The 25,819-nt window shown below is 42.8% G+C and overlaps 1 protein-coding gene across 1 annotated transcript in view; it reads left to right on the forward strand.

Annotated features, from left to right (window-relative positions):
* The first annotated feature begins 4,676 nt into the window (after nucleotides 1-4,676).
* LOC145418765 (uncharacterized) overlaps nucleotides 4,677-25,819 on the forward strand; it is a 402,864-nt gene continuing 381,721 nt past the window's right edge. Inside the window, exons 1-3 of the mRNA XM_080287101.1 lie at nucleotides 4,677-4,702; nucleotides 5,903-5,982; nucleotides 11,006-11,063. Coding sequence (XP_080143227.1) covers nucleotides 4,677-4,702; nucleotides 5,903-5,982; nucleotides 11,006-11,063 — 164 coding nt within the window. The remainder of the gene's footprint in view (nucleotides 4,703-5,902; nucleotides 5,983-11,005; nucleotides 11,064-25,819) is intronic.

The raw sequence follows: 25,819 nt of genomic DNA on the forward strand, positions 1-25,819 counted from the left end.
AGAGATCTTAAGAATACAAAAAATATCTTAATATTATTCGTAAGATTAGAAGATTACAAGAGTGAGTATATCGTGCAGACAGGTTCTTAAGATTATTCGTAAGATTTGGAGATTATCGTGGACGTAGGAAGTTAAAATTATCGTACAGGAACATGTCAGTGATATCAGAAGGTTTTAAGAATGCTGTGGTGCCAAATCTTAAGAAAATCGTAGTGAGATCTTAAGAATATGCCAAGATGTTAAGAATATCGTGGTAGAAAGATCGTAAGACTATCAAGATCTCAGTATGGGAAGACTTTAAGAATATCGCAAGATCTTAAGAATATCGTAGTGACAAGATCTTAGTAGTGACAAGATCGTAAGAATATCGCAAGATCTTAAGAATGTAGTGACAGGATCTTAAGAATATCCCAAGATCTTAAGAATGTAGTGACAAGATCTTAAGAATATCGCAAGATCTTTAGAATATCGTAGTGACAAGATCGTAAGAATATCGCAAGATCTTGAGAATATCGTAGTGACAAGATCGTAAGAATATCGCAAGATCTTAAGAATATCGTAGTGACAAGATCGTAAGAATATCGCAAGATCTTAAGAATATCGTAGGATCTTAAGAAAATGGTAGTGTTGAGATCTTAAGAATGTAATAGTGACAAGATCGTAAGAATATCGCAAGATCTTAAGAATATCGTAGTGACAAGATCGTAAGAATATCGCAAGATCTTAAGAATATCGTAGTGACAAGATCGTAAGAATATCCCAAGATCTTAAGAATATCGTAGTGACAAGATCTTAAGAATATCGCAAGATCTTAAGAATATCGTAGTGACAAGATCGTAAGAATATCGCAAGATCTTAAGAATATCGTAGTGACAAGATCGTAAGAATATCGCAAGATCTTTAGAATATCGTAGTGACAAGATCGTAAGAATATCGCAAGATCTTAAGAATATCGTAGTGACAAGATCGTAAGAATATCGCAAGATCTTAAGAATATCGTAGTGACAAGATCGTAAGAATATCGCAAGATCTTAAGAATATCGTAGTGACAAGATCGTAAGAATATCCCAAGATCTTAAGAATATCGTAGGATCTTAAGAAAATGGTAGTGTTGAGATCTTAAGAATGTAATAGTGACAAGATCGTAAGAATATCCTCAGATCTTAAGAATATCGTAGTGACAAGATCGTAAGAATATCACAAGATCTTAAGAATATCGTAGTGACAAGATCGTAAGAATATCACAAGATCTTAAGAATATCGTAAGAAATATCGTCCTAACAGCATCATGATTTACAGATACAGGGAAGAAGTTCACACACGGTGAGGGAATATCTCTGAACTCCCATATTGATTATTTATTTATTTACAAATCTATCTATCTATCTATTTATCTGTCTATGTAATATAACACCCTACTTACACTCAACTAGGCAATTTCTCATGTGTTTCAGGTGCGGGTCAGTCAGCGTTATCAGTGTCTAGGGTGTATTTTTTTTTAGTTCCTGCACCCACCCCACTGCCACGCCCTCGCCCACACCAGCAGACTTTTGAACGGGATTCCATTTAATAACTTATCTCGACTTGGCATTTTACGTCTGCCATCTGAACGACTTAGAACGTGTGTGTGTGTGTGTGTGTGTGTGTGTGTGTGTGTGTGTGTGTGTGTGTGTGTGTGTGTGTGTGTGTGTGTGTGTGTGTGTGTGTGTGTGTGTGTGTGTGTCTTTACAAAGGTTGGACTTGGAGATTTAGGACGAACCCAATAAAGACGAGGAGGAGGAGGAGGAGGGGGAACTCAATAAGGAGGAGGAGGAGGAGGAACTCAATAAGGAGGAAGAGGAGGAGGAACTCAATAAGGAGGAGGAGGAGGAAGAGAAGGAACAATAAGGAGGATGAGGAGAAACTCAATAAGGAGGAGGAGGAGGAGGAGGAGGAAGAGGAACACAATAAGGAGGAAGAGGAGTAACTCAATGAGGAGGAGGAGGAATTCGATACGGAGGAGGAGGAGAAACCCAATAAGGAAGAGGAGGAGGAATACTAATTACTTGGTCGGTCTCTTGTGGTATTGGAGAGGGACGCCTTCACGTGGTGACTCTGATATAAACAGCCGGCTCAACTGCCTGGTTATACAAACGTCCCTCAGCTACTTCTCTATCCCCCGAAAGGAGGATGGTGGACGGCAGGAAAAGATTAGCGTGTAGTCCACCGGATTTACGTTCAGATGAATGGCTGCATCATCATCATTATAAGTAACAACATCAGTTATCATATGTAACAACATCATTAATACCACCACCACCACCACACTCGGCCTTATGAGAGAACTTGGTTTCTAGATGTATAAAGGTCGCATTGAAGTGGCTTTGGAAATTTCTTATCACCTCCTCGTCATCGATTTCTCCTGCATATTACACCTCAACATCCTCGTATATGTTATTGATGCAAGCTATTTCTATATTAAAACGACATGAATGGCGTACATAAGAACGTTAAAGTATAATATGAAAAGTAAATCGCTTAGGAAGAGGTGCTACGGAACTTATTATGCCACCTAGAACGAAGCAAATGAGGAGCTCAAGTGAAGCAACTTACGGGGCTTCGCTAGGGTGAAGCAACGTACGGGGCTTCGCTAGGGTGAAGCACCTTGCGTGGGAAAATCGTTAGTGTGTGACTGACTGACAGGGCTTCTCCAAAAGATGCTTCTTAATGTGAAAGTGATGAAATTTAGATCCTAATTCTCATGAGCTATGTATTTTGCAGTTAGCACCCTTATCATTCTCTTTTACCATTTTCATATCGACATAATCTGCATCAGTAACGCACAAGAGGATATTAATGCTTTATGTGCAGAATAATTCGCTAAGGAAGAGGTGTTACTAAGTCTTCGAAGACACGTTCAGTACAAATCCATGTGCGTTTATAAAATGAGGGAATATATTTACAAGTGAGTCGAGTTGGCATCTATCTATCTATCTATTGCCAGACGCCTCAATCCCGTTTGGGGTGGCCACAAACAAATCGCCTCCAAGTCGCCCTGTCTCCCGCCATTTCACTGCCCTGCTCCCAACTCACACCCCCCTTTCTCATATACCTCTCCACCCCATCCCTCCATCTCATCCTCGGCCTCCTCCTCCCTCTTCCCCCCTCCACCTCACTCACATACACTCTCTTCGTCAGTCTTTCACCCTCCATCCTCTCAACATGGCTAAACCACCTCAGTGTGTTCCTCATAACGCTTCCTATCACATCCACATCCACACCACAACGCTCCTTTATATCCTCATTCGTCAGCCTGTCTCTCCATGTAACTCCACAGGCTCCTCTTAAATAACTCATTTCCACTGCTCTCACTCTTGACTTGTGTCCTTCCAACAACGTCCAAGCTTCACTTCCATACGTTAGAGTTGGTATCACAATACTGTCATGTAGTAACTTTTTCACTTCCATGCTCACTTCCCTGTTTCTTATCACTGCTTTCAAAGAACGAGCAACATTTCTTCCCTGCTGTACCCTTTCAAGCACTTCACCCTCCAAACCTCCATCCTTACTCATCACACTACCCAAGTACTTAAACGTACTCACATTTTCCACTTCCTCATCATCCAACCTCGCTGTACATTCACTGACTTCACCTCTCTCAAAGACACTTTATTCTTCCCTACATTCACCTTTAGATTCCGTTTCTTACACACTCTCCCAAACTCATCCACCAAGCCTTGCAGCTCCCCTTCGTCTTCACTCAACAACACAGTATCATCTGCAAACAACAGTACAGGGAGTTTCCAAACACTATCCTCTCTCACAAGGGCCACTCCAACATCCACTACCCTACCTTGTACCTCTTTTATTACCCCATCCATGTACAGATTGAACAACCATGGAGACATGACACATCCCTGTTTCAACCCAACTTTCAAAGAGAAAAATTCACTTAGTTCACCATCCACACGCACTGCAGCCTTCGCACCATCGTACATACTCTTCACAGCATTCAACAATTTCCCATCTACTCCATATATTCTTAACACTTTCCAAAATCCTTGTCTATCCACCTTGTCATATGCTTTCTCCAAATCCATGGAAGCCGCATACAACTTCCTCCCCATAGCTAGGCATGTCTGTGTCCGCCAGTGCAGTGATGGTACAGGCAGTAGCACTCCGACATCGAGCAGGTGTAGGAAAAGATTCATGCACCATTGCAGTCTTCCTGATGCACTCAGGATTACCAGTTTGCATGTTGTCCCTGTTGACCAAGACCATTTTGTAGTTGTAGTTGATGACTGTGTCGGGCTTCATGATGTGCTTGCTTGTGAATCAGTTGACCTTGTTGCTGGGTACCATGTTATTGCGGTGGGCAGAGGTCATCATCATAACATCAAGCTTGTCTACCCACTGCAGTGCCAGGATTTTCCTTGGCTGATGAGAGATATGAGGCATATGCATCCTGTTTATGTTCAGAGTACCTGAGGATTCTGTGCCCCCTTCTCCTTCTTCCTTCTCCCCTTTAGCCCAAACTTCCTCCCACATCTGTATCACATTGATATCTGCAGTTTCGTTACAGTCGTCATCCTCACCAGTCATACCTCAACCGTCAGGATCAGCATCATTTTCATAACTGCTGCTTTACTCAGAAAGCACTCGTTGCCACTTTGAAGTGAGGGTGGCTGAATGATGGCATGATCAGCTGGCTGCATGGCTTGAGGTAGAGGGCTGGTCAGGGTCACATGGTCCTAATGCCTCCAGTCTTGCACTTTTTGTAACAAATTCGTCCTCATTGTTCCCCCTGCATCGTAAGTGATGCGTCTTTTGTAGGTGTGTGCATTTCCTGCCTGATTGGTTGAAAGGCAAGGGAGAGTGGTTGGGAGATTCAGAGCGATATGCGGACACTGTTGCAGCAAGTGCTTGGCTGATGCGTGGGTGTCCTGTGGCGAAGCTGGTGTGTCCTCATGTTATCCACTCATCAAACATAAACATGCCTTAGTTGCCAATTAAGGAGTTCACAAAATACAAAAAATCCTGTGACCTTCCAATAGGTCCTTCACAACTGTCATCCCAGTCCTTCCAGTAGGACCTTTGCAGTTGAGGGGTTAATGTTGACATATATACTGTATTTTCAGTCAGTCCACGCCTCGCTTCCATACGTCAGGGTAGGGATCACAATACTATCATGCAGGGACTTCTTAACTTCCATACTCACCTCCCTATTGCTTTCAGTGAACCAACAACCTTCCTTCCCTGCTGTACCCCTTCACGCACTAGAGGATATTGAGGAGTACTGCGCAGAATAATAGAGGATATTGAGGAGTACTGCGCAGAATAAATTGCCATGGAAGAGGTGTTACAAAGCCTCCAGTGCCACAAAGAACATGAGCCCCAATCCAGTAATAAAAAAATAAAAAAAATACCAGATTATTTTCTGTTAAGGAGAGATTTCCCGAGGTCGAGGGGAGCGCGGTAGTTCGGTGGTAGGGTGTAGGGCTGGTAATCGTGAGGTTGCGAGTTCGCCCCCCGCCTGGTGGCTGCTGTGCTGGGAGGGGTAGCGCTCTCCTGAAACCCTAGCAGGGCTATATGATCTGATGAGGTCTAGCTCGGGGATTAATACTCCCCCCCCTTTCCCGAGGTCGAGGGATTGAATTTAGCCTTCATTAACCCGTTCTGTACGAGAGGTCTTTTTCAGGATCAATAAAACCATCTGGAATTCGCAAGAACAAGTCACACTGATATTAGTAGTAGTAGTGGTGGTGGTGGTGGTGGTAGTAGTAATCATTATTTATTATTATTATTATCATTATTATTGTTAACTACTACAGTCCAACTACTACCACACGTTGTTGTTGTTGTTTGTGATATTGCTACTACAGTTGGTATTTGTTATTTATTTATTTATTTTTGTTTGTTTCAGTGAGGAGGCCAGGTTCACCACATGGCTCCACCCTGTCGTTACCTGTGAACCGGTCTTGACTGGACACCGACACATGCCTGGTAAGTCTAATCCACCTTATTATTATTATTATTATTATTATTATTATTATTATTATTATTATTACTACTACTACTACTACTACTACTGCTACTGCTACTACTACTACAACTACTACTACTACTACTACTATTATTATTATTAATATTATTAATATTATTATTATTATTATTATCTTGTAAGTTAGGATGTTATCATTTTTGGCAGTACCTGTATCATTGTGCTAAATTCAAACTGTGTGTGTGTGTGTGTGTGTGTGTGTGTGTGTGTGTGTGTGTGTGTGTGTGTGTGTGTGTGTGTGTGTGTGTGTGTGCTTTAACATCTAGGCTATTTGATGGATATGAATGAAACCAACCATGTGAGTTTGGTTTGTTGCTGGGAAGGTGTTCTGCTATACACTTGCAACAATGATTCTTAGGGAGGTCAGCCTGCACACCAAGTTGAAAATTCTCAGAAACAGTGAAAGGAGGGCAGAGAAGGACTCGATATCTTAGTGCATGTTGTGCTAATCATGAAGAAGTGCAGTGGAAAGGATGTAGAACCATAGTGTAAATTGTTAACACCAGATTATGGTGCTAGTCACGAAGAAGTGGTATGGAAAGGATATAGAGCCGTAGTGTTTATTATGGTGCTAGTCACGAAGAAGTGGTATGGAAAGGATATAGAGCCGTAGTGTTTATTATGGTGCTAGTCACGAAGAAGTGGTATGGAAAGGATATAGAGCCATAGTGTATATTCTGTTCAGATGCTAGTCACGCAGAAGTGCTGGGGAAAGGATTTAGAGCCGGGGTATTGTTCTTTTCTGCCATTATGGTGCTAGTCACGAAGAAGTGCTGTGGAACGTATGTAGAGCACCAGTATATATTATCAACATAAGATTATGATGCTAGTCACGAAGAAGTGTTATGGAAAGTATGTAGATCCCCTGTATATATTGTTATTAATACAAGTTTATGATGCTGGTCACGAAGAAGTGCCATGGAAAATGTGAAGAGCCCTAGTGTTGTTCTATTCTATTATGGTGCTAGTCACGAAGAAGTGCCACAAAAAGGAGGTAGAGTCGTAGTACCATATATATTGCTGTTAACACGACTATGATGCTAGTCACGAGGAAGTGCTGTGGAAAGCATGTAGAGGTGTATATATTGCTAACACTAAATTATGGCGCTAGTCACGAAGAAGTGCTATGAGCCATAGTACGGCATATATTCCGGTTATTATTATGTAGACTATGGTGCTAGTCACGAAGAAGTGCTATGGAAAGGATGTAGAGACGTTGTGTTGTTCTGTTCTGCCATTACGGCGCTAGCCATGCAAGTCACGAAGAAGTGGTTATGTAGAACCCAAGTATATATTATTAACAAGATTATGGTGCTAGTCACGAAGAAGTGCTGTGGAAGGGATGTAGAGCCATAGTATTGTTCTGTTCTGCTATTATGATACTAGTCACGAAGAAGTGCTATAGAAAGGGGAGAGCTGTAGTTTGTATATTGTTAACTATACAGTATTATGGTGCAAGTCACGAAAAAGTGCTAAGGAAAGCATGTAAAGCCATATTATAAACACTGGATTTTGGTGCTAGTCACGAAGAAGTGCTGTGGAAAGGACGAAAATCTCTTAGTTAAAATGAATAAAATCCTTATTTTCTTGTCTGTTAAGGAAGCTCCCTAACACCTTTTCTTAAGCGATTTATTTTGCTTATTACACCTTACTGTATACTTTTCTGTCACGTAAATCCTTCCAGTATCACCAGCTTCGGCACAAATATCGTACAAAAGATTATTAACTAGGCGTATCCAAAAATAAATCGCTAAAGAATAGGTGTTAGGGAGCTTCCTTAACCACAACCAAAGTCTCGCTCTCTCTCTCTCTCTACTTTGTGATGCTCTCTTCTATGGTTTCCTATTGTTTTGGATCCGAATTTACGAACGAACTTACGAACAAGTATTCTGTCGTAACAAAGAAATGATTTTGTACTGTATAAGCAAGTAGTAGTGGTTGTAGTAGTAGTAGGCTAGTAGTAATAATAATAAAATTAGTAGTAATTAGTAGTAGTAGAGGTAGCAATAATATAGTAGTAGTAGTAGTAGTAGTAGTAATAATAGTAGTAGTAGTAGTAGTAGTTGTAGTAGTAGTAGTAGTAGTACACACACACACACACACACACACACACACACACACACACACACACACACACACACACACACACACACACACATATGAATGTGAGTAAGGAAGCTCCCTAACACCTCTTCCTTAGCGATTTACTTTTGGTTGTGGCTGGTTAATACCCTTTTGTACGTTACCTATACAGAACGTGATGATACTGGAAGGCTTTACGCACTTAGAAGAGGAGAATAGGGTGTAATAAGCAAAATTAATCGCTTAGGAAGAGGTGATAGGGACCAAAGTGAATACCAGTCCTGACCAGAAACCATGCAAGTGTTGATTCACGTAGCCTTATTGTTCCTGGTATCAACACAGTAGCAATATTTTCTTCTTTTTTTTCAGTAATAATATGCAAGTCTATCCCTTCACGTTTATCAGTATTTCGATGTTAAATTTATGAAGGTGTTTTGTCTGCAGTCTCCCCTTTAACGATTATTTCTTTATACATTATGCGTAGTATGAAGAAGCCGCCTAAATCGCTAAATCGAGGTTGATAAGATTACCGATGATGCCTTGTGTCAATATTTACCTTTTTTTATGCTATTAATATTCATCCCCCTTCATGTTTACCAGTGGTGTTTTATGTGCAGTCTTCCCTTTAGCTTATTCTTTATACGTTATGCGTAGTACGAAACGGCAGCGTAAATCGAGGGTGATCCGATTAGCGATGAAGCCTTGCCACCCCCTTCAGTGTGGTGTTGGATCTGGTGCTGGTGGGGTCTGGTCGTCGGTGGCTCGGTCGGTATGGCACTGTCCTCACGTTTAGGGATCGTACTGCATCCTGGTCCATCTCAAAAACTAGTAATATCTTTCTTGACTCTCATACTGCTCACCTGTTCACCAGATAACATTGAATTCCGATAAGGACTTTGAGTTATAAATTTGGCTTTATTTATTTATTTATGTATTTTTTTTTTTAGGAACAATTTTCCAGGCTTCCGGCGCAACGTTACGCAATTTTTGTCATAGCAAGGTGCCGTTAAAATACTCTAACGTGAAGGATAAAACGATTTCCAGTCCAATCGGGCCACCGATGCCCGAGTTATGATTCATTTCTGGCCTTTTGACGTCGAGCGGAGGCAGCGGCCTTAAAGCAAGTATAAAAAAATCAGAAAAAATTACTGGTAAAAATTATAAACTGCCGGGGACACTTCATTACCGTAAGAAATTGATAAATGTAATCATTATTAAAATAAAGGAAATGTATTTGCGGTATATGACTCTACACGTGACTTAAAAAAAAAAAGAAACGGTACACAAGTAAATGGTTACAATACTACGATTATTATTTTTTTTCATTATGAGAACTGCTTAAGATCAGTACATCCCAGGGTTATGAAGAAAAATGTATAGATATGACTCCACTTGGCCTTTGGTTCCTTCTTCCTTTCATAAAAAAAGTGACTTCGGAAAAAAAGTAGACTAGTAAACAGCGACGATTTTTTTGAAGTATAAGTGTTTAAAGATCCTCTAAGTGTTTGAAGGTCCTCTAAGTGTTTAAAGATCCTGTAAGAAGTGTTTAAAGATCCTGTAAGAAGTGTTTAAAGATCCCCAAAGAAGTGTTTAAAGTTCCTCTGTTTAAAGATCCTGTAAGAAGTGTTTAAAGATCCTGTAAGAAGTGTTTAAAGATCCCATCTGAAGTGTTTAAAGATCTCTAAGAAGTGTTTAAAGATCCTGTAAGAAGTGTTTAAAGATCCTCCAAGAAGTGTTTAAAGATCCTCTAAGAAGTGTTTAAAGATCCCATAAGATGTATTTAAAGATCCCCAAAGAAGTGTTTAAAGATCCCCTAAGAAGTGTTTAAAGATCCTCTAAGAAGTGTTTAAAGATCCCCTAAGAAGTGTTTAAAGATCCCCTAAGAAGTGTTTAAAGATCCCCTAAGAAGTGTTTAAAGATCCTCTAAGAAGTGTTTAAAGATCCCCTAAGAAGTGTTTAAAGATCCCCTAAGAAGTGTTTAAAGATCCCCAAAGAAGTGTTTAAAGATCCCATAAGGTGTATTTAAAGATCCTTAAGAATTTGTTAAGATGGCCGATTCCGATGTTTACTTCGCCTTGGGACCTGACTTAAGCATCGATATCCCGGGCCAGGTGGGCCTGTGGGCCTTCTACAGCGAGGAAGGTGAGGGGGTAGATTGGTAGACGGTAGGGGTAGATTCGGTTTATCAGGTACAAGGGTATAGGGTAGACTTGTTTTATTATCTATCAGGTAAGAGGTAGACTCATTTCATAGCTACCAGGTAAGAGGGTAGACTCATTTTATATATGCCAGGTAAGAGGGTAGACTCATTTTATATCTGCCAGGTAAGAGGGTAGACTCATTTTATATCTACCAGGTAAGAGGGTAGACTCATTTTATATCTACCAGGTATGAGGGTAGATTTCTCCTTCCCATTTTTTTTTTTTTTTTTTTTTTGACAAGTACACATTACACGTGCATACCTGTGTTGATAGTGTGGATAGTTTTGACGCTTTAGCCGAGAATCGAACCCAGGACCTCAAGATAGAAGCCAGCCACCGATCGTACTGGCTGGGATGAATTAAAACTGCCATGTCGCTAGCCGAGTTGCGTAGGGCTAAGCAGAAATACGGATGTCCCTGAAATTTGTGTCATCATGTGGGTTGGGGTTAAAAAATACCCTCCCATAATGGATTTACCTGGTTCTTCATACGCTTCAGGTGGCTTGGCTTTTATCACGCCGTGGTGTAGTTATAACCGGTGTCTGGCTCCTGTCTAGAGGTCCCGGGTTCGACTCCTGGCTACAGCGTCAAAAACTTTCCACACATGTACGCACGTGTAATGTTTTTTATCCAACCAATTATGTCAGTGTGTTACTCAGCCCCACTCCGTTTTCTCTTTCAGATCTGCCTAAAGGATGGGAGTGCGGCTTCACCTCGCAGCGGATACCCTTCTGTATCGAGTAAGTACCCGTTTATTGTTTTCTGATCTGTGTAACGGCATTTCTGTTTTCTTGGCTTTCTTTCTGTCTGTCTGTCTTTATTTAATTATTTGTTTCTCGATTTCCTTCCTGCCCTCTTTCTCCTGTCTTCCTCCTTTTCTTCTTCTTCATCTTCATTTCATCTTCGTCTTCCTCTTCATTTCGTCTTCTTCTTCTTCTTCTTCTTATTCTTATTATTATTTTCATTGTTATTATGGGAACATTCTCATCTCAGTCTGCAATTTTTCAGAGAGAGAGGGGGGGGGGGATTCTGGTGGCATCAGGCATAGATGATAAAAAAAATGGTTGAATTATTGAAAGTCCTCAGGGAACGGAGCTGCGGAGTGAGGAGGCTGGTTGTCAAAAATAGCCTGATAATAGCAAAGAATGGATTTCATGACCTCGTATTGAAGGGGTTAACACTGCAACCAACCCTTCCAGCTCAAAAGGTCACTTCAGTTGACTAAAATCGTCAGAAGATAGGAAGAAAATCTATCTGTCTATCTATAGCCAGACGCCATAATCTCGTAAGGGGTGGCCTTTTGTCTTTGAGTTGGTTGTTTTACGGGGAGGGGCACTAACCTTCCGCCAACCCACTTGTTGACACGTAGGGAACACGTATGGGTTGGTTATATGGTTACCACCCAGCGTTTCTGGGCTTACAGGAAACCATTAAGCTTGACACTCACTGCAAAGCCACCTGTAATCGAAAGAAGAGTGAGAAAAAAAATGAAAGGAAAGATGGGGGAAATAGAAAGAGAGAAGAGCAGACACAGAAAAACAGTGATAAAGGTGAAGGAAGAAGTAGGCAACACTACATCAAGTGAGTGGATGATAGGTTATATAAAAAATAGTGTCTTGTTATTGAAGGTGATGGAAGAAGCTGATGGGTGGGTGTCTGTGGTATTGAAAAGTGGCGACATACCCAGGTTCGTACCCAGGCTGTCTGACTTACGTACCCTCCATGAATGTGTTTGTGTCTGGAAGCGGCCGTCATCATCATCATCATCATCATCATCATCAACATCATCATCATCGTCATCATCATCATCATCGTCGTCGTCGTGTTCGTCGTCGTCGTCGTCGTCGTTGTCGTCAATCATCATCATGTCTTCGTTATTATTATTTTTATCACGTATCATCATCATCATCATCATCATCATCATAATCATCATCATCATCATCGCCAATAAAGTCATCTTCGCCCTGGTCATCACCGTCATCACCACTGCCATCATCGCCATCGCAGCTCCCCACGGATTTATGTAATGCCTAAGTACGCTAAATAATTCAACAATATCGGAACAGTTGGCCAGCCTGGTTTGGTGTCGAGAGGGTTGGTAGTAGTGGGGGTGATTGGGTGTAAACAGATGCTGGAGGAAAATAAACAAGAGTAGACTGCATCCTTTATCTGTCCCCCTGCGTTGTCCTGCCTTCCCCTGTCCTACCCTGCCCTTCTTTGTCTTTCCTTCCCGACCTTGTCCCTCCCTGTCCTTTCTTGTCCCTCCCTGGCTCTCCTTGCCCCACGCTGCTCTCTCTCACTCTCTTTTTCTTATTCCTTTCCTCTCCCTTCTCTTCTTTTCATTTTCTTTCCCCTCTCACAGTAAGTGCATCCTTATCTGTCCACCTTCCATGCCCTGCCTTCCCACGCCCTTTCTTGCCCCACTCTGCTCTCTTTCACTCTCTTTCTGGTCATTCTCTTCTTCTTCCATCCCTTCTTTCAGCAGGGGTAGACTGCTTCCCCCCTTGCTATGCTCTCCCTTCTCCCTCTCCTCTCTGCCCTCCCCTGTTCTTTTATACTTTTTCTGATCCCTCTCCTCTCCCTTCCCTTCCATTCTCTTCTCACAAACACGGGTATACAGCATCCTTTACGTTTCTCTTCTAGCCCTGCCTTCCCATGCGCTTCCCTGTCTTACTTGGTTCTGTTACCCTGCCTTACACACTCTTTTTTATCCCTCCCCTTTATCATCACTTTTCTCTTCCCTTCTCCTCTAGGAAACAAGGGTAGACAGTATCATTAATTTTTCCTCCTGTCTTGGCCTGCCTTCTGCTTTTCGTTGTCATATTCTGTTCTACACTTTTCTTTTTTATCCCTTTTCTCTCTTCTCATCCCGCCCCTTTTCTCTCCCTATGCTTTGCCTTCCCTTCCCTTTGCGTATTATCTGTCCTATAATCATCTTCCCTTCCCCTCCCATCCTTTCGTATATCTGTCCTGTCATCATCATCATCCCTTCCCTTATCATCTTCCCTTCCCTCATCATCTTCTCTTCCCTTCCCCTCCTTTCGTATACCTGACCTGTCATCATCTTCCCTTCCCATATTCTCTTCTCTTCCCTTCCCCTCCTTTCGTATGTCTGGCTAATCATCATCTCTTCCCTTCTCTTCGTACCTTTGCCCTGGGGATGCAACTCTACCACCACAGGTCTCTCCCAAGCTGAATAAACTTACGTGGTGTTAGCTTAATTAATATGCAGGTGAGCTTAATTAATATGCAGGTGACATCATTACCATCATCGTTATCATCATCATCGTCATCATCATCATCATCATCATTAGCATCATCATCATCGTCGTCATCATCATCATCATCATCATCAGCAGCAGCAGCAGCAGCAGCAGCAGCATCCAAACCCATTCACTCATTTCATTCCATCATAGAAAGTATAGAAAACATTAAGTTGAAAGAAAGACTCAGACTCAAAAATTTAAAAAGAATAAAAAAGATAAAAAAAAAAATAATATAATCCTAAACTAGCGATAAAATGGAAACTGAGAAATATATATATATAAAAGAAATATTGAAATAGAACAGTTAGAGGGAGGGAGAAAGGAGAAAGAGAAAAGGGATAGAGATGGGAGGGATTAAGAGATGAAAGCCAAGAATCTAAGACGTGGATTAGAGAGAGAGAGAGAGAGAGAGAGAGAGAAAGTAAAGGGAGAAATTGGAGGGAGGAGAGGAGAAATAAATGAAATTATTGGAGGAAGGAAAGAAAGAAGGAGAGAGGGAAGGAGTGGAGGAAGTAGGGAGGATTGGAGAGAAGGACAGAGAGAGAGAGAGAGAGAGAGAGAGAGAGAGAGAGAGCGAGAGAGAGAGAGAGTAGGTAAGTAAAGGGAGAAAATGGAGGGAGGAGAGGAGAAATAAAGAAATAATTGAAGGAAAGAAAGAAAGAAGGGAGGGAAGGATTAGAGGAAGTGGGGAGGAGAGGAGAGAAGGATGGAGAAGTGGAGGAAGGTAAGAGAGAAGGAGGGAGGGAAGTGGAGAGAAGGGGAGAGATAAGAGAGGAGGAAGAGAGAGGAGAGATTTGTTTATTGCTATTCTTAAGAGCCTGATACTGACTGAAATATAGGTGGGCTGGTTCCGGGAGAGAAAGAGGAGAGAGAGAGAGAGAGAGAGAGAGAGAGAGAGAGAGAGAGAGAATGTACCGTATGAACGTAGTTGAATTAAATCGTCCGGAGATAGCCAGTCATCATCATCATCATCATCATCATCCAGTCCTTTATAACCCCTATCAGGAGCGTAGGGGCCCAGAGCTAGGCTACTCAGTCCCTAATGGAGATCCTTGTCCCACTAGACTACCAGGCGCCCCAGTGACCTATAAAGTACGATATCTTGGTAGGGAAGGTGGTCGAGGGAGTCTTCAAAGTCCACGAACTCTGTCTCCTGCGAGTTCCGATTTTAGGAGGGATTAGAGAAGGAAGGAAGCGAGGATTAGGAGGGAGAGAAGGAAGAGAGGAAGGAGGGAAGCGAGGGAGGGAGGGGGGAAGGGAAGGAAGGAAGCGAGGGAGGATGGGAGGAAGGAAGGAAGGAAACTGAGGAGGGAGGGAGGGAGGGAGGGAAGCGAGGGAGGAGGGGTTATAAGGGAGAGGCTTGCAACACAGTATTGCACTCTGTCCTTATGCAACACTCAGGTATTGCACATTTCGGGTAGATATATGGGTGGATAGATAGATGGATAGGTAGATAGAAGAGTACTGTATTCCACATTTAAGGTTGATAGATAGTTGGGTAGATATATAAACTGATAGACAGGAAAATAGATAGCTGGACATTCAGTATATTCAGTATTACGTGGATGGGTAGGTATATTGATAGATAGGAAGATAGATGGATAGACATAATGGGTAGATAGATAGATAGATGGATAGATAGAAGGACAGAACAGTATTACATAGGTAGCTACAGTATATAGATAGATAGGTTGATAGATATGGATAGATACATAATGATAATGGAAGGATGGATGTATAGATAGATAGGTAGATAGATAGATAGATGGGTATGATAAACGGATGGGTAGATAGATTGATAGATACACTAGATAGATTTATGGAAAGAGATAGGTAGATAGATAGATAGATAAACACGCTGCATTGCATTCTGACTTTCTGCAACATATTCCGTATATATTTTGCAACTCAGTGCATGGCAGGCGTGGGGGCAATCTTGTTTGAGGGTGGAGATAGATAGACAGATAGATAGAGATGGTCGATAGATAGATATAGATAGATAGAGAGGCATGGTGAATGGATAGATAGTTACATAGATAAATAAATAAATAGGTGGAAAGATGGATGGATGGAGAGAGAGAGAGAGAAGAGAGAGAGAGAGAGAGAGAGAGAGTCACCTGAGCAATTAGCACCTTGTTAGTGAGTGTATTCTAGTGGCTGTCTTTCGCACCTGAATCAATAGAGAGAGAGAGAGAGAGAGAGAGAATGTTAATGAAAGTGTTCCTGTGGCAGTTTCTGGAGATAAAAGCCATCGTCCTCGGTCCCTGTCTTCTCCTTCTTCACACCTTTCTGTCTGTCTGTCTCTGCCTCTCTCTCTCTCTCTCTCTCTCTCTCTCTCTCTCTCTCCCCTAAATTATGCATAACTGACAATATTATTTTTTTTATTTTTCAACGACGTATCACATAACCCATAAATATTAAATCAGCGAAATATATGCTATCAATTTTTTTTTTTGGCTAGGTGGAGAGGCTGAAGAGTGAGAGACTAACTAGGAGAGTATGAGAGGTGGATTGGGGAGAGGGAGGGGGGAAGACTGAGTATGAGGTGGAGAAATGGAGTGAAGAGGTATATAAGAGAACGGGGTATAAGTTGGCAGGGGACAGGGCGACATGGAGGCGATTTGTTGGTGGTCACCCCTTACGGGATTAAGGCGTCTTGCTTTAGATTAAATAGATAGATAGACCAAGACGATTTTGTTCAGCTGAGTGAGTCATAGGAGCCTGAGAGTGTTAATCCCCCCCCAGATCCCACGAGCTCCCTAACACCTCTTCCTTACCGATTTATTTTTTGATAGGGCTGGTTAATATCGTCTTGTTTGTTATTTATGCAGAGTATGACGATGTTCGGAGGATTTATGTAGCGCGGAATAGGACGGCTGATCAGAAAACCAAATCGCTTAGGAGAAAGTGTTAGGGATCTTCCTTAACCGACGAGAATTCTTACCTGCCTGTGATTAATTCAGGTGTTGACCCTACCTGAGCCTCTAATTAATAAATCTACCTGGGGAGGGGTGGGAAAAAATTTGTGAGAGAGAGAGAGAGGGAGAGAGAGAGAGAGAGAGAGAGAGAGAGAGAGAGAGAGAGAGTCACCTGAGCAATTAGCACTTTGTTACGGTGTGTATTCTAGTGGCTGTATTTCGCATTTAAAACAGTAGGATGAGAGAGAGAGAGAGAGAGAATTAGATTATTAGGCGTCTGAGTATACAAAGTTATAAAGGAAGAAAACACACACACACACACACACACACACACACACACACACACACACACACACACACACACACACACACACACACACACACACACACACACACACACACACACACACACACACACACACACACACCTGACCCTTCTACACCCCCCCCCCTCCCTGGTCGTAATTGTTTTTCTCTCCTTTTTTGTGCAGTGAAGGTTATGTTTGGATGAATTATAATTTTTGGTGCCATGGGATGTCCTGTATGTGTGTGTGTGTGTGTGTGTGTGTGTGTGTGTGTGTGTTTTAGTGACTGTGTGCTATTTTAGAGACGAGGTGAAAAGAAAGGATTGATGTTTTTGTGGATGTCTGGTAGAGAGGAATGTGAAAAGGATGTATTTTTTTCTAGAAAGGAATGGAGAGAGAAAGAGAGAGAGAGAAAGAGAGAGAGAGAGAGAGAGAGAGAGAGAGGTCGTCTAGTTTGTCATGGTGTTTTAGAAAGGTTAAAGAACGCATTTTTTTTTTTTTTTAATAAATAGAAAATGACAAACACAGACACCAAACATTACGTAGACCTGCCCTAACATACCAGACATACTCACGCCAAATTCCAGTTCATTCCACCCAGCAGTACGCCAAATTCCAGTTCATTCCACCCAGCAGTACGCCAAATTCCAGTTCATTCCACCCAGCAGTACGCCAAATTCCAGCTCATTCCACCCAGCGGTACGCCAAATTCCAGCTCTTTCCTCCCAGCAGTACGCCAAATTCCAGCTCATTCCATCCAGCGGTACGCCAGATTCCAGCTCTTTCCTCCCAGCGGTACGCCAAATTCCAGTTCATTCCACCCTGCAAGACGCCAAATTCCCGCTCATTCCACCCAGCGGTATAATCTGTGGAGAGTTCCCAATCTCGCCAAAAATCGGGCACAAAAGTGAGTGTGGGTCGCACGCAACTGACCGCACGCAATTATAGTTCATATCATCGTTGTCAGCTCGTTGTTCCGCCTTTTTTTGGTGTATGACACGTTCACACACACACACACACACACACACACACACACACACACACACACACACACACACACACACACACACACACACACACACACACACACACACACACACACACACACACACACACACAGCGCTTATTCACATACTATTATTGATGTTTTAGGCAGGAGTGGAAAAGATGTCGGTGTTTTGTTATGAGTGCGAAAAGATGCAGTTTTTTTTTTATGAATGGAAAATGTTATGTTGTTTTAGGTGAATAGAAACTGTGAAAAAGTGTGTGTGTGTGTGTGTGTGTGTGTGTGTGTGTGTGTGTGTGTGTGTGTGTGTGTGTGTGTGTATGTGTGTGTATACCTATCTATCTATGTGTCTGTCTGTCTACCCATCTTGCATTTATATTCTCTTACACATGCCAGGTAATTGCCAAGATTAAAGGATGCTCATGGGGCCCATCCACCATTCAGGCTCGGAAATTGCAGTTCCTTTGACCCGGTGCCCCCTTTCATCCCGTCGATCACTTGTTAAGGGCAAGCGTGGACGCATCCTTAGATTGGCTTGCATGGCGTCCTTTGGTTGCTATGACAACATCTCCTTAGGAACGGTGTAGTGTTTACGTGGACGTGGAGCTGCATCCTTCACTGTAATGACCTCTCTCTCTCTCTCTCTCTCTCTCTCTCTCTCTCTCTCTCGGTGTTGCTATAGGGTGGGGTGAGGGTGTGTGGATGAATGGGTGAACAGGGAGGCTGGCTGTGGGTGTAAAATGGAGTGTGGTATGATGAGATGTGAGAGGTGTAAGGCAAATTGTGTGGGTGTAGGGTGGAGTGAGGTAGAGTGAGAGTGTGTGGATGTATGGGTGTAGAAGGAGGGTGTGGGTGTAGGGTGGGGTGAGGTAGGGTGTGGGTGTGGGTGTACGGTGATATTGATGGGTGTAGGGTGGGGTGAGGTAGGGTGTGGGTGTGGGTGTAGGGTGATACTGATGGGTGTAGGGTTGGGTGAGGTAGGGTGTGGGTGTAGGGTGATATTGATGGGTGTAGGGTGGGGTGAAGGAGGATGAGGGTGTAGTTGTAGGGTAGGGTGTGGGTGTGGGTGTAGGGTGATATTGATGGGTGTAGGGTGGGGAGGAATAGGGTGAGAGGTAGGGGCAAATCCGACAGCTGCTGAAACGGACATCCGGGGATCGTGAGTCACACACACACACACACACACACACACACACACACACACACACACACACACACACACACATGAACAAAACATTTCGCATGTATGTATTGTATGTAGACCACTGTATGTAAGTATGTAGGCTATATATGAACGTATGTATTCGTGTATAAAAACTGAGTATGAATGTTTACATGTAGGCTAAATATGTATGTCGATTATGTATGTATGCAAGCAGTTTATGTGCACCGAATGTATGTATTCCATATGTGTGTGTGCTAGACATACACGCAGACAGATAGATAGGCTACAGTGTGCGTTTTGTGTATGTCTGCGTATGTACGTATTTTATGTGCGTGTGCTTGTGTGTAATAGTAACGTAAGGAAGTGAGAAGCGCAGAGAGGGAGTGACATGTGCTTTGCGGGGTCGGCTCAGTCTGCCGGTGTGGGTGTGAGTGGCGCAGTGGGCGAAGGAAATGAAGAAATGATGCAGGGTAGACACTGATAACGATGAGTGGAAGAGCATGAATAACGTAGAAAAGGCAATTAACCATTCATATCTAATAATAAATCGCCAATTAAGTGGTGCTAATGAGCTTCGCCCTGACACTTATACTGTAATGATTAGGTTAATTTTGCCTTATTTCATCATACTGAACTCCTCTGTGTTACCCAAATCCATCCAATATCGCCATACTCTGCATAATTAACGAACAAATGGATATTAACCATTTATATCAAAAAATAAATCGCCAATTAATAGGTGCTAGGGAGCCAAATTACCCTACGAGAATACAAACGAACAAGAGTGTGTAATATTTTCAGCTTTCCCTTCGTGTACGTTTTCGTGTCTATGTACGTTTAAATTCTGTGTGCGTGTGTGTGTACATGATAACGTATGCAGGTAGAGGTGCAAAGAGGGAGTGGTAGTGTTATGAACTAGGTCATGAGAACCCGGACGTGTGTGTGTTTGTGTGTGTGTGTGTGTGTGGGTCGATGATTCCTACCAAGCATAAAGCAGTCAGTGATCACTATGGCTACCAACAACACCCACTTACACTCCTCTGCATCCCACGTAAACACACATATGTCCACTTACACCCACCTACACTAGCCTGCATCCATCCAAATACATAGGTGTCCACACCCTCCTTCGCCAACATAGCATTCAGATGACCATAGCAACCACCTACACCCACCTACACCTACCTACACCCACCTACACCCTACTTATGTCCACTTACACTCGCCTACACCCCCGCATTCAGGTACCACTTACACCCACCTATTGTACACCTGTCTGTATACCTAAACCCTCCTATACCCACCTACACCCACACACACCCACTTTTGCCCACCTGTGCCAATCTACAATCCATGTACCCCTACCTATCTACCAGCCTACCTGCCTGCCTTCCTTCCTTCCTTCCTTCCTTCCTTCCTTCCCTTCCCTCCCCTCCCCTTCTTTTCCTTCCCTTCCCTTCCCTTCCCTTCCCTTCCTTTCCTTCCTTCCTTCCTTCCTTCCTACTTACCTTCCTACCAATTTACCCACCCAAACACTCCTACAGACATAACTACCTCTACCTTTACCTACATACCCAACCACTTACACCCCCCCACGTACTTACACAAGCCGTCGTACCTACAGACGCCGTGTGTACATTATACTAACGAGGCACCTAAGGGAAGGGTTCGAACCTGACCTAGAAACAGCATTTAAGATGATGGTACTCTGGCCAATCACTTACCTAACACATCCTCACCCTCGCACTTCTCAGTCTACATATCCTTGCACTTTCACATCTCAGACTCTCATACGCACACTCTCTCAAGCCTTTTACACCTTCACACATCCCTCCTCCACACCCTCACATCGTTACACTTAACACCCATTCACACCCACTTCACACCCTCACATCTTACACCCTCCCACTCACACCTTCACACTTCATACTTTCACACATTTTACACCCTTTTACCTCACCCCCACACTCTCACACACTTTGCAAAATAAAACAGAAGTGTGATACCAGAAGTGTGACCGTAAGAAGGAGTAAAGGGTTGAGAGAGAGAGAGAGAGAGAGAGAGAGAGAGAGAGAGAGAGAAATTTTTAGATACAGGAGCATGTCACACCTAAGGATTTTCACACACACACACACACACACACACACACACACACACACACACACACACACACACACACACAGGTAATTCATTCAGGTCGTGTCTCACATTGTACTTTACTGTAACTCACCAAGGACTTTCACACGCAAGGTATTTCACCGTGACCCCGAAATTCCATGTGTTACTTCACTGCATTTCCTTATTATCATCCCTAGTCACGAAGAAGTGCTACGGAAAGGAAGACAGGGCTGTAGGATTGCCATATTCCTTCACTGCATTTGGACCAGAGCCTCTGCCAAGTTAAACTGAACCTAGTATAGATTTTTCACGACGCAGTAAACTCATCTGGTTTTAGGCCAAATATTATGTATATATATATATATATATATATATATATATATATATATATATATATATATATATATCTATATACCTAGGCTGCTTCCCCCAAGGAAAGGGAGGTAGCCGAGACAGGACGACTCACTCTCCATTTACTCATCCATTCAAACACATTCATTTGCATCTTAGCCCCAAAGGGGAGAACGGACAGATCCTCACCGCACCACACCGCACAAGGGTCAACTGGGCAATGCAATCAGTGACATCCGCAGCAGGGCCCGACAGCAGAACTGGTTTACCCCTGCCACATCATAACAGACCCATCCCCTTACCCGCACCTGACTTGACTAGCTGATCAGACCAAATGCGGGAGAATATCCCCTCAGGGCTGCGTCATCACTTATTCATTCACAATTTCTCTCCATTTATTTCTGTCACGCACAGCCACTCTTCCTTGCTCAACAGACATCCCTCTCGCATCCAGCGCTCTCTTCACACTGTCCATCCATCCTATTCGTGGTCTTCCTCTCAGCCTTACACCTCTCACATCAGATCTAGTTATCTTTTCACCAATCGCTCATTATCCATTCTCTCCATATGTCCAAACCATTGCAACACCCTCTGCTCAACTCTACCAGCCATCTCCCGAACAACTCCAGTTCTCCTTCGCACTTCATCATTTCGCACCCGATCCATACGCGTCACTCCACACATACTCCTCAGACATCTCATCTCCATTACATTTAAACTTTTCCTCTCTGCTACACCCATATTCCATGTTTCAGCCCCATATAATGCAGTCGGTACCACAACACCCTCATACAGCCTTCTCTTTACATCCATTCTAAGCGAACGACATTTAAACACTTTTTCATTCCTCCCAGCACCTTTCCTACTTCATTTATTCTAAACTTCACTTCTGCATCTATTCTTCCATCCACAGCAACATGTGACCCTAGATATTTAAAACAATCTACCTCCTCAAGCAACTCACCATTCAAAACTATATTCATCCCCCTACCATCTATCAACCTCGTACACTTCATCACTTTACTCTTATTCTCATTTACTTTCAATTTCCTCCTTTCACACACCCTTCCAAACTCCTCTACCAACTGTCTCAATCTCTCCTCTGAATCAGTCACCAGTGCAGTATCATCTGCAAACAGCAGCTGCTTCAGATTCCACTCTCCTCCATCAACATTTACCAGACTCAGACCACCTAAAACTCTTGCATTCACCTCCCTTACAACACCATCCATGTAAATATTAAACAACCAAGGCGACATCACACATCCCTGTCGCAGCCCCACTCTCACGGGAAACCAATCACTCACAGCATTTCCCACTCTTACACACGCTCTACTATTTACATAAAACTTTTCACCCCTTTTAGTAACCTACCATCAAGTCCATACAATCTTAAAACAGTCCACAAAGCCTCCCTATCAATTCTATCATACGCTTTCTCTAAATCCATAAATTCCACAAACACATCCTTGCCTTTCGCTAAATACTTTTCACACACTTGTCTCACAGCAAACACCTGATCAACGCATCCCCTCCCTCTCCTAAAGCCACACTGCTCATCACTAATCACTCCCTCTGTACCCTCTCTAACTCTCATAATTAACACTCTGCCATACACCTTACCTACAACACTCAACAGACTTATACCCCTAAAGCTAGTACATTCATACTTATCACCCTTGCCTTTATACAACGGGACCACACAAGCACTTGCCCAGTCAATTGGCACCATACCTTTCTCAAAGCACACATTCAACAATCTTACTAACCAGTCAACAATAGTCACTCCACCACCCTTCAGGCATTCCACAGCACACCCATCCATACCTGCAGCTTTCCCTGTTTTCATCTCCTTTACTGCCTTCTCCACTTCTTCCTTCGTGATCAAAGAATCATTCAACTCTCCCAACACATTTATTCCTTGCACCCTTCCATCCGCCACAATCTCAGCCACCCTTTCCTCCTCTACATTTAACAATCTTTCAAAATACTCTGCCCATCTCTTCCTTACTGCATCCATCTCAATTAACATCCTTCCATCCTCTGCTTTTACTCGTTCTTCCTTCCCAGACTCTCCCTTTCGCACCCTTTTCACCTCCTTCCAAAACATTTTCTTATTCTGCTGAAAATTCTCTGTCAGCCGCCTACCCCACCTCTCATCTGCTGCCACTTTAGCATCACGCACAGCCCTTCTCGCTCTATTCCTCTTCTCCTTATACCTTTCATATGACATCTCATCCTTCCTCTGCAGCCACACTTCATATGCACGTCTCTTCTCTGCCACAGCCATACTTACTTCCTCGCACCACCATTCACTTCCTTTTCTTACACCACCACCCACACGTCTCACACCACACACCTCTTCTGCATGCCCCACCACAGCACTCTTAAACAACTGCCATTCCTCCTCCACGCTGCCATTTTCCCGATCTTTCACTGCGTTCCACTCATCTTTCAATTTCTCCTGATACTCTATCTTTTTCTCTCTTTTATCCAACTATATATATATATATATATATATATATATATATATATATATATATATATATATATAAAAGGGATGAGATGGAGGGATGGAGTGGAGAGGTATATGAGAGATGGGGGTGTGAGCTGGGAGCAGGGCAGTGAAATGGCGGGGGACAGGGCGACATAGAGGCGATTTGTTTGTGGCCACCCCTTATGGGATTAAGGCGTCTGGCAATAGGTAGATAGAAAAAAAATGTTTATCCTCCCAGTAGCGATAAAGGTGTAAGTGGAAGGCTAATTGAAGCGTTTAATAAGTCTTTAATCCTGATATGTATATAATTATGACCTAAAATGAATGTAATTTATGGCATGCTTGTTTTGGTGTAATTATTTTCATGTGTTATAAATTACTTTGAACAGCATATATCCTCTCTCTCTCTCTCTCTCTCTCTCTCTCTCTCTCTCTCTCTCTCTCTCTCTCTCTCACTAATATTTTTACTTATTTTCAGGTGAGTACTGAAGAGCGTCTTTATATTGACATGAGGGACGTGTGGTGAGTACCCTTAGGAGGCTCCTTAGCACCTCATCCTTAGCGATTTATTTTCCCAAACTATCCATTAACCTCTTTTACTGCTTTATGTATTTTTAGTGTCGATGGCGATTGCACGAATAACAGGAATATAGTAACGGTGCAGAATCAGAAATAAGTCGGTAAGGAAGAGGTGTTAGTCAAATAAGTCGGTAAGGAAGAGGTGTTAGTTAAAGAAGTCGGTAAGGAAGAGGTGTTAGTAAAATAAGTCGGTAAGGAAGAGGTGTTAGTAAAATAAGTCGGTAAGGAAGAGGTGTTAGTAAAATAAGTCGGTAAGGAAGAGGTGTTAGTAAAATAAGTCGGTAAGGAAGAGGTGTTAGTAAGCTTCCAAACGACACCAAAATACCGCCTTAAGATTGGTTACGAACTGGACCACGTACTCGTTGACTTGGAGGGATTGTAACACCTGTTCCCTAGCAATTTATTACCTCCTCCAAGGAGGTTATGTTTTCGCCCCTGTCCGTATGTTTGTTTGTTGGTTGGTAGGTTTGTGAGCAGGATTACACAAAAACGACTGGACGGATTTCCACGAAACTTGGTAGAAGAATGGGCCTTGGCTCAGAATACACTCCATTTAATTTTGGTGCGGATCCGGTAAAGGTGCCGAACCAGGATTTTTTTTTTTTTTTCACTTTCTTTAACAATGCGAGATAGGGCGTTTTTTGACATTTTCGTATAATTTTCAGTGAATATTGCATGGATGTTGATGGCGGAGGTATGCGCTCTACTGAGTGCCATTCTAGTTTTGCCTGTTACGCATTCATCTTCCCCTGTATGTTGTATATCTTTGTATTATCCACTTCAGGATGGTTCACATACGCTACAGTAGGGCAGGTAAGGCTGGTGTAGATTGGGTTGGGTTAGGGTAGGGTAGGGAAGGGTAGGGAAGGCTGGGGTAGATTAGGTTAGGTTATGGTAGGGTAGGTAAGGTTAGGGCCGGGTAGGGAAGGCTGGGGTAGATTAGGTTAGGTTAGGGTAGGGTAGGGAAGGTTAGGGTCGATTGGGTTAGGTTAGGGTAGGGTAGGGAAAGGCAGGGTAGATTGGGTTAGGTTAGGGTAGGGTAGGAATGACAAGGTTAGGTTAGGTGAAGTCAATTTAGGTCCAATTAATTTAGCAAAAGGTAGATTAAGTCAGGTGATGCTAGGTGAAGTAATTGATTTGGAAGGTATGGGTGCAGTGGGGTGGAGAGTTAAGGTGGTGAAATGGGTAAACTTAAGACCCCACCTGAAGTCGACGCGCACCTTAACTTCTCAAGATTGTTGCCCTCTCCTTGTAAGAATCCCACCTGCCTTACTCTCAACTCCCGCTCCCT

This window comes from Coenobita brevimanus, chromosome 116, assembly GCF_032717465.1.
Source record: "Coenobita brevimanus isolate Jiangsu-jjx chromosome 116, ASM3271746v2, whole genome shotgun sequence".
Classification (NCBI taxonomy): Eukaryota; Metazoa; Arthropoda; class Malacostraca; order Decapoda; family Coenobitidae; genus Coenobita; species Coenobita brevimanus.